This window comes from Anolis carolinensis, chromosome 2 (assembly GCF_035594765.1).
Source record: "Anolis carolinensis isolate JA03-04 chromosome 2, rAnoCar3.1.pri, whole genome shotgun sequence".
NCBI lineage: Eukaryota > Metazoa > Chordata > Lepidosauria > Squamata > Dactyloidae > Anolis > Anolis carolinensis.
In genome coordinates, this window is record NC_085842.1 from 302,108,286 (window position 1) to 302,120,526 (window position 12,241).

General features: G+C 40.2%; 1 protein-coding gene across 3 annotated transcripts in view; it reads left to right on the forward strand.

Annotated features, from left to right (window-relative positions):
* Positions 1-12,241, forward strand: part of dab2 (DAB adaptor protein 2) — a 56,477-nt gene that overhangs the window by 39,273 nt on the left and 4,963 nt on the right. For 2 of the 3 annotated variants that reach the window (XM_008102846.3, XM_062972454.1), the window contains exons 10-12: positions 80-694; positions 1,583-1,739; positions 11,049-11,594. In XM_008102846.3, the coding sequence (XP_008101053.2) occupies positions 80-694; positions 1,583-1,739; positions 11,049-11,594 (1,318 nt within the window). The remainder of the gene's footprint in view (positions 1-79; positions 695-1,582; positions 1,740-11,048; positions 11,595-12,241) is intronic. The other variant, XM_062972455.1, reaches the window with a different exon arrangement.

Genomic DNA, 12,241 nt, shown 5'->3' on the forward strand with positions numbered 1-12,241 from the left:
TTTAATCAATGGGCACATGAAATGACTTGCACATGTCTAAATAACTCTTCTGCTAATCTGTCTTTCCCAAACCTAACAGGAGGAGAATAAAGAGATCCTGTTAGTGGATTTAAACTCTGAAATTGAGGTCCCTCCAGCTTCTCTCAAAGGGGAGGAACTTTTCTTGAATGACATCACACCTTCCTTACCACTGTCAAAGCCACAGCCATCTTTCTTGCCCGAAAATGCTTTCTCTGCAAACCTCAGCTTCTTTCCTACGCCCAATCCTGACCCTTTCCGCGACGATCCTTTCACGCAACCCGACCAATTGGCACAGCCCTCACTTGATTCTCCTCTCAAATCTCCCAACCAGAAGATGGGGAACAGTTATGTAAATGGGGATGTAGATTACTTTGGGAAACAGTTTGACCAGATCTCTAACCGAACTGGGAAGCATGACAATCAGGTCAGCCAGTGGCCTCTTGAGACGAAGCCTGTCCAGCTTCCAAATGGGATACCTGAGAGAGAACAGAATGGTTTCACTGCCAAATCCCCACTAAATGTCTTCGCGGAGAGCTCTTCCAAAGGATTACCAGTGCAAAATGGATTACGGCTAGACTCCGATAGCACCACCCATTTGACGGCGCATGACTCTATAACTATTAGCCCACCTCCACAGAGTTCCAAGCCGGGAAGAGGAAGGAGGACTGTTAAGGTGAACGTTGGTGCACGCACTCATTGGTGACATGCATGCTTTGTACTTGGACTAGGTGATGGGATTTCCCAACCCCTTCTCAATGAAAGCTTTGCTGGCAGAGAAATACATTGTCTGCAGTTGTAAAGCTGGAGGCTATGACTACTGTAAACTTTACTCTGTGGCTTTGCTGTTTGTGTGCATCAATTGTCCTTCTTTCCTAAACTTAACTTTCTCTCTCCTAATGCTGCCATGTTTCTGTAATTTGGTAAGTAAGTTACTCAACTCATAATGTTGTAGTTGACTATAGCTTTGGAGGGAAAGCAGACGTTCTGCTATAGCTTACAGAAAGTAGGAGAATGAAGTTATATTAACTTGTGTGCTTCATATAGATGAAGAAAGACAGAATTCTTAAGTCTGAAGGATTCCAGAATAAAGCATGCATACGATGCTCTGAACTAAGATCAAAGATAGATTTGATATTGGACTTGCTGTATAGATTGCCTAAGATTAGTTTAAATATACCCCCATCTTGCACCTGCAAGGCCAAGTCTGACCTCAAGCAGGAATCATTTTGCACAAACTATGTAAAATAATTCAGTGTATTGCTGCCACTTAAAACATTTAAGTACACCTTGTGTCCCCAACCCCAGCATAGCGGATTTCTTGGACAGCATTGCCACATCCAAAATGAATTAATCTATTCCAGAATTTGTCTCCTGGCTGAGAGTCTCTCTGTCACTCGATGGGTTTTGCTTAGCTGCTCATATGTCTAGAATCTACATCAAAATGCAAGAAAACAGATTGAGAGTGGATAGTAGCTTAGTACCAGTAAAATCTAACCTCCTTTGCAAAATTTATCATTATTCTATAGCTGTTCTAATAGGATCTTTTTTCTTACCTTTCCAGAATTCAGCCAATGACTTGTTTGGCTCTGACATCTTTGCTCCTGAACCGGCCTCAACAAGCACTCTGACCTCAGTAGCACAGCCAGCGCCGGTACAAACTAACCCTCTAGACCTCTTCAAGACCAGTGCGCCCACAGCAGCTCCCATACCTGCACTAGGTTAGTAAGGACTGTCCATAGCTGTTGACTCAAAATGTTGGCATTGGGTGAACAGCTTTAAAACACTTGTAAATACATACAACTTGTAAATACACACAAGTCACAAGCTATTTCTTCCACACATCTTAAAGTGTACAAATGCACTTGATAGCAAATTATGTAAGCAATAATTGCTGCTTGCTGTGCCATCCAGAACAACTCCAACATAGTGTAACTTGAGTGTAACTCTGTGGGTGTGAATTTGCATGATGCAAACATTACATGGATCTCTGCCATGGGCTACATATTTCCTTTCCCATCAGCTTTTGGACTGCCTGTTGTATCTATTTTTTCATTGCTGTTTTGTTGCATTCATTTCCCTAATTGCCTTTTTAGTCCTCTACTTGGCGTACTTTTTCACTATAAAGCGACTGCTGGAACCTGTAGTATAATGGCAAGAATTTCTATTAAGGGGCTAGTCGACAACACCTGTTACACCTTCACAATGGAAACCATCACAGCTTTTCTGACTGATGATGAGACTGTTGCCATCTGGTTTATCAAGAGAGTTGATTGTGGCATGCTGTTTCAAGGTTGTCATAGATGAAAGGATAGTAAGGGTTCTGTCAATCACAACTTAGGTTCTATAGTGAGTGCAGGTCCAGCAGGAGAGGTGGAGGAAAAGTTCAGTGCATCTTTCCTAGTTTTACTGAACTAGTTTCAGTTGCTGACAAAGAAGAACAAGATGTTTGTTTGCCTTCAGTTGATCACTGTACACTTGCCTTTTGCCATTTGTCACTTATTTTATTTTATGAGATCCATTTGGCTGGATCCAGGAGATGTTAGGTCATCTTTATAGACTGAGGTTGTGCCATCCTCTCTAAAAGAGACAGGTATTGGTGTTTTCCTTAAAAGAAGCCAAATCTGATCCCATGAGATGAAAACACTACATAAGTTGTCAACATCCTTTTCCTAGACAAGGTTCTGGAGTTCGAGACTGTTGATCAAATCAAGGCACCTCAGGCTGAAATTAACTTTCTTTTTAAAAATCCAGTTCAATTTCTGGCCTTGTTTTGAAACAAATTGTTTTAGCCTAACCTTTGCTAGATGTTGGGCAGGGTTTGTTATGTGTGTAACATTGGTGCCTCTTTGACTTCTCAGTGGATTGATGTGTGTGTGTGTGTGTGTGCGTGCGTGCGCGTGCATGCATGCATGTATGCAGGCATGCATTCCTAGTCCTGGGATTCAATATGCCTTTAAAATGTTAAAACAGATAGAGATGATAAATCACACCACTAAAAAATACAAAAGTTAAAATGTGATTAAACTATAATTAGAATCAAAAGCAATGTAAATCATAGCTATTGAAAAAAATGAACGTGGTTTTCAGTACCACCAACCATAGAATCCTGCTGGGCAGACTGTGTGACTTTGTATACGCAGCACTGAATTGCCATTGTTTGTTTTCTGCTTAAATGGCCAGTTCCAGAAAGGAGTGTCGTGGGATTATTGTTCTGGTGCATGGCAATTATACTGTTTGGATGCACAAAACTGTATTTTATTTTCTGACCTTTAAAGAATGGCATAAAAAGCTAGGAGAGGTTATCCAAGGATCAGGATCAAACATCATAGATATGCAGATCAAAACCAATTCTACATTTTGAGGTGGACCAACAACCTAGATCACTGCTAAAATAGCATAGGTTAGTCCAGACCAGTAGAGCTAGAAGTGGATGTGAAGTGGGTGATTGTGCCATGTATGCCAATACCTTTCCACCTACCTTAAAGAACAAAGAGGTTAGCAGCTAGGTTCTCTGAAGAAACATCTTCTCCTGTATTTCATAAGAGTTGGAGACCACAATGCCACCTAGCCATCCAGTACAACTCCATAACATAACTTGAGTGTAACTATGGGGTGTGTGAATTTAGACTATGCAACCACTGCTTGAGCTATATAGACAGCTAGTCATGCAATGAAATCTCTGACTCCTGCCCCACCAAGAATATGTGCTCAGGCAGAAGACATAGGGCTATACACAAAAGAACACTAACAAGCACATAAACACACTTCCACTCAATACACACAAGCAAATAACCTTACCCAACAGACACAATCGCCTCCCAAAAGACTCTCCAAGTTGGGAAGGGTTAACCCAACAGATGTAAGCTCACTTTATGCTATCTCTTCCACCATACACACATAAAACATCCCTTCCCAGATCCTATTCACCAAGTGACTAGCGCACCAGCTGTATTTTTCTTTGCTTGGAAACACTCCTAACTCCTCCTTCCATGGCCACCTGTGATGGTGAGTGATCACAAGACAGAACTTTTTATGGCACTCTACTTGTGGAACATTCTTCTCAGATAAGTTTTTCTACCATATGGATTATATCTCAGCATTCACTGTTCCCATATCTTTAGATCTCTGCACTGCCTGAATGTGATGGCCAATTTTGCAGTAGTTTTTATTTGGGTATTTTTTGTGCTCTCTCTCTTTTAACACATACATAGAAAGAGAGGGAGAGAGTTCAAAACATGCCTTGACTTCACTTATAGACCTCTGGTTACTAAGTGGACCAAAAGAGTAATAAACCTTTTTTAAATGTAATTCCTAGCAATCTTTGTAAATGTGTTGTCAAAGGCTTTCATGGCTGGAATCACTGAGTTGCTATGAGATTTCTGGGCTATATGGCCATGTTCCAGAAGCATTCTCTCCTGATGTTTTGCCCACATATATGGCAGACATCCTCAGAGGTTGTGAGGTACCTCTGAGGATGCCTGCTACAGATGTGGGCGAAACGTCAAGAGAAAATGCTTCTGGAACATGGCCATACAGCCCGGAAAACTCACAGCGGCCCAATCTTTGTAAATAATCTGAATGGGATGACTGCCCATAGGCCACACCTCACAGGCTCTTAAAGAGACTTTTTAATTTGGCTTCATCATTTTGGCCTCTCGCAGGTGAGCTCTTCACGCCTATCAACTTTCTGCACTGCGGTGGTCAAGCTCTGTAAATCCAGGGACCAATTATTACCACCAGGACTCCCTACAGGCTGCACCAACCCCTGAAATTGATTTTCCACATATCTCTCTTGCAACACTGCCTTGATTCCTATGTAGCAATCCCCAGTTGGTTATGGAATGCTGAAGATTGTGACTTAGCAGAGCCAAAATGCCTTGTAGAGCTTTAGTCAGAGTGAAACACTTAAGCGCTTGACTTTGCTGGATAAAGTTCTGTGTAATCAAGACGCCAGAACAGTAAATGGTGGTCTGAACTATCCTGAGACCTGGAAAACTCTCAAAATGCCTCTAGACAGAAATGCAAGAACTTGAGTACAGTATATTCAGTGGCATGAATAACTCCAAAAATTAGAACAGCTGTTTATATGTCTCTGAAGGATCAATGGGGCTGTAGTTTCCTGGAACTACAGGGTTTAAAGCAGTTGCTACAACTAAGAGATTAAGTTTTCATGCTAACAAAGATCTGTATGATGGTGTACTAGAAAATAATAAGAGGACTGGGTTGGCAAGATTAGTGCCAACCTGCCATTATACCAGATTGAGCAGGTTCAAAAAAGATTTGGGTCCCATCTGGTGGCTTATCTTAGAAAGAACTGATTAATGAAACCTACAAAGCGCATAATTCCAAAAGCACTGTGGAAAAAAAGAAAAAGAAACGAGGAATGTTTATATTTGCAGCAGAGCTTGGAAAGTTCTGTTCAAGTAGAATGACTATAATGACATATGGAAGGTATCCATAACTGAGCAGTAGGCATGTGCAATTTCCTCATATTTCTCATAAATTGTAATGAAATCGTAAGTTTTTGAGCTTCCAAATGCAGTTTCGATGCGCATCAGCATCCCAGAATGAACTTTTAAATTCGAAGCGTTTGAGCCCATTGATTCAAAGGGCTCGGAAATAGCTTTGTTAAGTATGACTAAGGCAACCAAACTTTGCAGGGAGGAGATGCCTAGCCTGGGCTTTCCTCCCTACCAATCAGTGCTCACGTTTGTATAAGGGGAGGGGTTTTGGACATCCTGCAATGCTTAAAAGCCCGGCTGCATGGCTTGCAGGCTCATTCTGGCAGGGCAAGGGACGAGGGTGGTTGTTTGAGTTCCTGCTGCTCCTGCTACTGGCTGGGTGGGAGGGAGAGAAGGCATTTGGGAGAGAAGTGTTGGGGTTTGGGAACCTTGTTGGGATTGGGAAACTGGTCACTTTTTTAAACAATAAGAGAGAGAAATAAAAGTGGGAAAAGGAGAAAGCCTTTGGGAGAGAAAAAGTGCTGGGGTTTGGGAAATTTGTTTGGTCACTTTTAAATAAATCTCACAACTGACGCAGTTACTTTTATCTGGGTCCAATCCTGCCTGTCTGGCACAAGCTGTGCCTAAGTGCAGCATCTCCCATCATTCCTGAACTGCTCTCTGCATAGAGAGAATGCTCTGTTCCCTCCGTTTTGGGGACCAAGCAACGTTACTGTTCTCTGGGTTCAATCCTGTCTGCCAGTTGTGTCTGTCTGGTCGCAAGCTGTGCCCAAGTGCGGCATCTTCCATCATTCCTGAATTGCTCTCTGTATAGAGAGAACGCTCTGTTCCCTCCATTTTGGGGACCAAGCAATGTTACTGTTCTCTGGGTTCAATCCTGTCTGCCAGTTGTGCCCAAGTGTGGCATCTTCCATCATTCCTGAATTGCTCTCTGCATAGAGAGAATGCTCTGTTCCCTCCGTTTAGGGGACCAAGCAATGTTACTGTTCTCTGCGTTGGATCTGTCTGTCTTATTCTTGTTCTTGCTGAAGGATAACGCAACATGGGGCTGTGCTGTTGGGGGGCGGGTCATTTGCCATTCATTTTCCTCTGGCTCACAAGCATGGGCTGATTTGTGTCACTCAAGACTGACTCAAGGTGCTGTTAGCTGCCTTTGTGCAGCTACAGCCACTCGGGATGAATGTTGTTCCAGCTGACGAATGCTGCTTATACTGTCATGCCAGGCATTGTAATAATTTTCATTAGAGATCTGACATTCCGGATTAATGATTCCAGAATGAATCTGTTGGTTTGTTAAATAAAGAGAAATTAATTTTTTAATGAAAAAGGAATGTCAAAACTTCAAAACTTCCCCATAAATTGTTAGATTTATTATTATGTCTGAAAGTTGGGGGGCGGGTAATGAATCCCCTATTACCTAGTGTCATTCTCTAGAAAATTCAAGGAGTTTACTCTTAAAAAAATTAATCATATATATTTTTTTAAAAACTCCTAAAAATCAGTGGAACATCAAAACGTTCTGAAATTTGGTGAGCTAAGAGTGAACGATGTGTTCTACTACTGTATCAAATTTGATCATGATAGCTGATTGATGAGGGTGGGAGAATCCCCTAAAGTTTCCCCCGTCAGTGCTGTTTTTATCTATTGCACAATTGCGTCCTCCATTAACAAAGTACATACAAATATTTGGAAGTTTCAGAAAATTTCGAACTTTTTGCCTTCAAAATTTGGAAGTGACTTTAGAAATGAAGCACCAGCGCCCCTTACTTTTGAACAGAGTTTAGAACAATTTTTTTCTGGATCGGACATGCCTACTGAGCAGGGATGGGATGATGCTCTGAACCCCATAAGTGCACATTTGTGAAAGAGTTCAACACATAACATTTATTCTTTTGAAAGGCAATGTTTCAAATCTAGTTTTGAATAGATACTATTTAGAAATTGTCTTCACTATACTTGGTCCGATCTTCATAACAGATTTGAGAAATAAAAGCATTTGAAATCATTTTGAGAAGATTCTAGAAGCGTTTTGGAAAGAATCTAAATGCACTTTTAAAAATAAAAAAGCTCACCAATGGGGATATTTGACACTTTTGGTTTGCCTTATGAAAGTGAATCATCCTGCTTTGCACCTCCCAAACAAATGCATGGATCAGAATACTACCATCTATATATATAAATGAGTAATGGTGTCCTCCCCGCCACTAAACAACAAAAGTACAAGCCCCAGAACCTAGAAATTTGGCAGCACAATCCACCATCCTTGCCCCTATGTTCCGACAACAAAAAGAAAAGAAAAATAAAGTCCTAATTAGAGGGAGAGGAATAATTGTTTTTAGCCAATTGCTGCCACTTAGAGGGCTAAGCTCCGCCCACTTGGTCTCCTAGCAACGTACTCGGGCCTCAGGCCTCTTGCACACTGCCTATAAAATACAGATTATCTTATTTGAACTGGATTATATCGCAGTGTAGACTCAAGGCCCTTCCACACAGCTATATGACCCATTTATAATCTTATATTATCTGCTTTGAACTGGATTATCTTAAGTCCATACTGCCAAATAATCCACTTCAGTGTGCGTTTTATTCAGCTGTGTAGAAGGAGCCTCATATAATCCAGTTCTAAGCAGATAATATAAGATTATAAATATACAGTAGAGTCTCACTTATCCAACATAAACACCCCGGCAGAACATTGGATAACTGAATATGTTGGATAATAAGAAGGGAATCAGGAAAAGCCTATTAAACATCCCATTCCCTCACAACCCTATCTGCTACCAAACTGCCATCCATGTCTATGCCAGCCATCTTCAGAGATTTTGAGATCTGTTTGAAAACAGACAAGTGGGATGTTTATTTCTATCTCAGCAATGATATCCAGGATGGGGCAACTCTGATCTGTCTGAGGCGACTGTGAATGTTCCACTTCCCCACCTTTATTGCCATTGAATGCCCTTGCACCTTCAAGGCCTGCCTACTTCCTGCTTTGGAGGGGGAATTCTTTGTTGGGAGATGTTAGCTGGCCCTCAGGACATCATGTCTGGAATTCCCTGATTGCTCAGTGCTGTTCTTTAGTTAACTGTCCTGATTTCACATATTTTTTTAATACTGGGAGCCACATTTTGTTCATTCCAGGCAGGCAGGAACCATCCAGGCGTGGAAGCTACAAGGCTATTCAGTGCCAATTCCAACATTCACACTTGCCTAAAGCAGACATCAGTTCTTTCTTCCACCCTGGTTATTCCACAGATATATAAACCCCACTTCCTTTCGTTACAACACATTTCACAACCTCTGAGGATGCCTGCCATACATGCAGGTGAAACATCAGGAGAGAATACATTGAATACATTTGGAACATGACCAGGCAGACCACAGAACTCAGAGCAACCCAATACAAAGAGAAACAAAAATAATAAAATAAATAGAAAAAACAAATTAAAAAAAACAAAATAAAATAATACAATTAAAAAAACATAAATAAAAATAATATAATCAAATAATAAAATAAAATAATAAAAACACAAATAATAATAAAAGAATAAAAAATAAATACAAATAATACAACAAAAATAATAAAAAACACTAAAAATTAATACAATGAAATACTATAATAACAGAAAATAACTAAAAATAATACAAGAAAATAATAAAATATAATAAATAAAAAGATAAGTTACGATAAAATTAATTAAAAAATACAAATAGCATCAAATAAAAATTCCACAACAATTTTTAACCAATACCACCACCACTTTGCCACAGCAACGCGTGGCCGGGCACAGCTAGTTATTAATATTCTGCACTTTTTCTCGCCATTGCAGTATTTTGCCTAAAACATACTGCTTTGTATGTATTGGAATAAAATAAACTTAAAATGTGTGTTTTGGGAGAATGTATGTGAATATTTAAATACAGACTTCTCCTTTGGAAAGGTCAACTTGAATTAATGTAGAAATGACACAAGAGTGTAGAATATAGGAAGCACACAGAATATAGGAAGCACACACATTCAAAACCGACTGAGAATGAAGTGATGTTCTGCACCCATCCTTACTCACTGCATGGTACAAGAGTGCCCTCTGGAGGCAAGCAATACAATACAGTTTGTAGTTAACTTAAAATCCAACTGAATCACAGTTGATACTGTATATATACTGTACCTCCAATAGGCCTTTTGATGATCTTTGGTAAGAACATTGCTAAGGGTGTCCTGCTCCAGAGGAAATTGTATTCCATGTCTTATTTTAAGGTTAGCAAAAGAGCCTCTCTCCTTTAGCAATTCTTGAGCAAGGAACAGACTCGTAAACCGAAAACTTGCTGGGAGCCAGTGCTGGACCTGGGAACAGAAATTCAGACCTCACAGCCCAAAGATCTCCTGGAATGCCACTCCATGGAATAAAGAGAATAAAGAGAACAAATAAAGAGATCATGGCTGTTTTGCCTTATTTGTTTTATTTTACTTATATACTTCGCCTTTTTCTATCATTCACAAGTACGTTTCTGGGGTGCATTTTATTCCCAGTAGATATGATATTACTGTGATTTCAGTTTCAAGTTTGTTGTGGGCCTTCCAAGACATTTCTGACTAAAGGCAAGCCTAAGTAGGTCTCACCCAAAGTCACCAAGTGAGTTTCCACAGCTGAGCAATGAATTGAACTCTAGTCTCCAGAGTCGAAGTCAAGTGTTCAAACTACTATACAACACTGGCTCTCTGTGTTTTGAATTGTTAGACTGCAGATTCTCAGAGCACTGATTTTGTTTGAGTTTCTTGGTTTTCTCTGATATAGTAGTAATGTAGAAATGATTGCACATCATTCAAGTTTGGGTGGGTAATATGTCTAATACTTCAAAACTAAAAAACCCACATGACTGTCCATCTATTTCGCCATCATTACCTGACTTTTCCACAATGAGAACTACAGTTAGTCCTCCACATTTGCTGGGATTTAGAATGCCCGGCCCCCACAAAAATAGGGAATCATGACTAAGAAGCCTTTTTTGACCTGAGAGAACACTTCTTCCAGCACAACTCTATAATCAACTTCTGGCAGAAATTAACCATCCAGATGCACTTGAAGGACCTAGAGATTCCTACAGAGCCTACTGAGTTGCACTTGAGGACCGAAAGATCAGATCCATAAATGTCAAGCCCACAAATATGGAAGGGTGATGGTAATTTGTATGCTGAAAAAATGGCTGGATAGAATGACCGATGATAAAAAGAGGAAAAAGAACTACGTTGGTAAAATTGTCTTTTTCATGTTAAGATAAGATGAATAATAGGTCTATGGAATGTTGCTTAAAATAGATTCCAAATGCTACTAGTGAAAAAATTATCTTGCTACGTATCTCTTAAAGTATGCAACATTTTAAGCAAGACAAAAAGTTATTCTTATGTGCATTATTGGGCCTAGTGCAAACCTATTTAAAGTGCAAATGGATGATACACTGTATATACAACCTAAGATTAGCATCCACAATCTTTATTTTGCTGAGGGTTCAGAGTTCATCAATGGTAAATGTAACATCATCTGTAAAGATATTTTTTTTTCTCCACAGGTGGCTTGCCAACGGTAACTTCCCCAACACCAGCATGGGGGCCTCAACCTCCAGCTTTCAGCCAGCAGCTTCCGGTCTTTTCTGGATCTGTTTTAAGTTCTCAGCCAGCAAGCTTTTCTCCACCTCTTGGTTTTGGTGCTCCTCCACAGGTTCCTAGCTGGAGCCAGACAACATCTCTGGGAGTTACAATCCAGCCTCCCGCTCCTGACCTCTGGGGTCAATCTGCACGTATTTCTCCTCCTAATGCTTGGGGGCAACCACCCAGCACTGGAAACCCTTTCCAAGCCAACATGTTCCCTTCCACGCTGGCAGCCCAGCCACCATCTATGTTATCTTCCATATCATCTACTAGTCCTCCACTTCCTCAACTGCCTCCCAGAACTGCACCTCAGAAAGAGCAAGTCAAGAAGGAGAGTGATGCCTTCACTGCCTTGGATCCTCTTGGAGATAAAGAAATAAAGGATGTAAAGGAGATGTTCAAAGACTTCCAGTTGACAAAACCGCCAGCTGTGCCGGCAAGGAGGGGAGAGCAACAGCAGCAACAAGGTCTGTTGGAGGAGGATTATTATTATTATTATTATTATTATTATTATTATTATTATTATTATTTTATTATGACACAGCAAGCAAGATAGATATGCTGGATTTCATATCACAAAATCACAAGTCGAACACTTCCCAAGTGTCTAGGACTGTGTGATGTATTTTCAGATGATGGAACCTTTGCCAGTTGCTTCAGTACTAAAGTTGACCATAATCACTCCAAGCTTCCTTTTTCATCTACTAAACCTGAAGGGGAAGTTGTTGTTTTCCTAATCTTGAAGGGATGGCTTCTATAATATTTTGTATATGTGACAGGTATCATAGGTGGTCTTTGAGGGAGAGAATATTCCTTAAATCTTAACCCATAGAAATGTTTGACCTTTGTTGGTATAGTATATTGATAGCAATACCCTGCTGAAGTTTAGCTTAAGAACAAGCCCCCTGGATGGATTCAAAAATTAATTTTTTAGCCCACTTACTCCCCAAAGAGTGTGAAAGGAGGATAACTTTTTTCAATATATAGAGTAATGGAAATTGTTGGAAATCATGATAAATACTAAAATGTAAGTGGTCTTTTTCATTGCTTCTATTTTAGTACCGTGATGGCCTGAATGCTATTGGTTTATCCCACCTAGAGGAGACTCACCAAA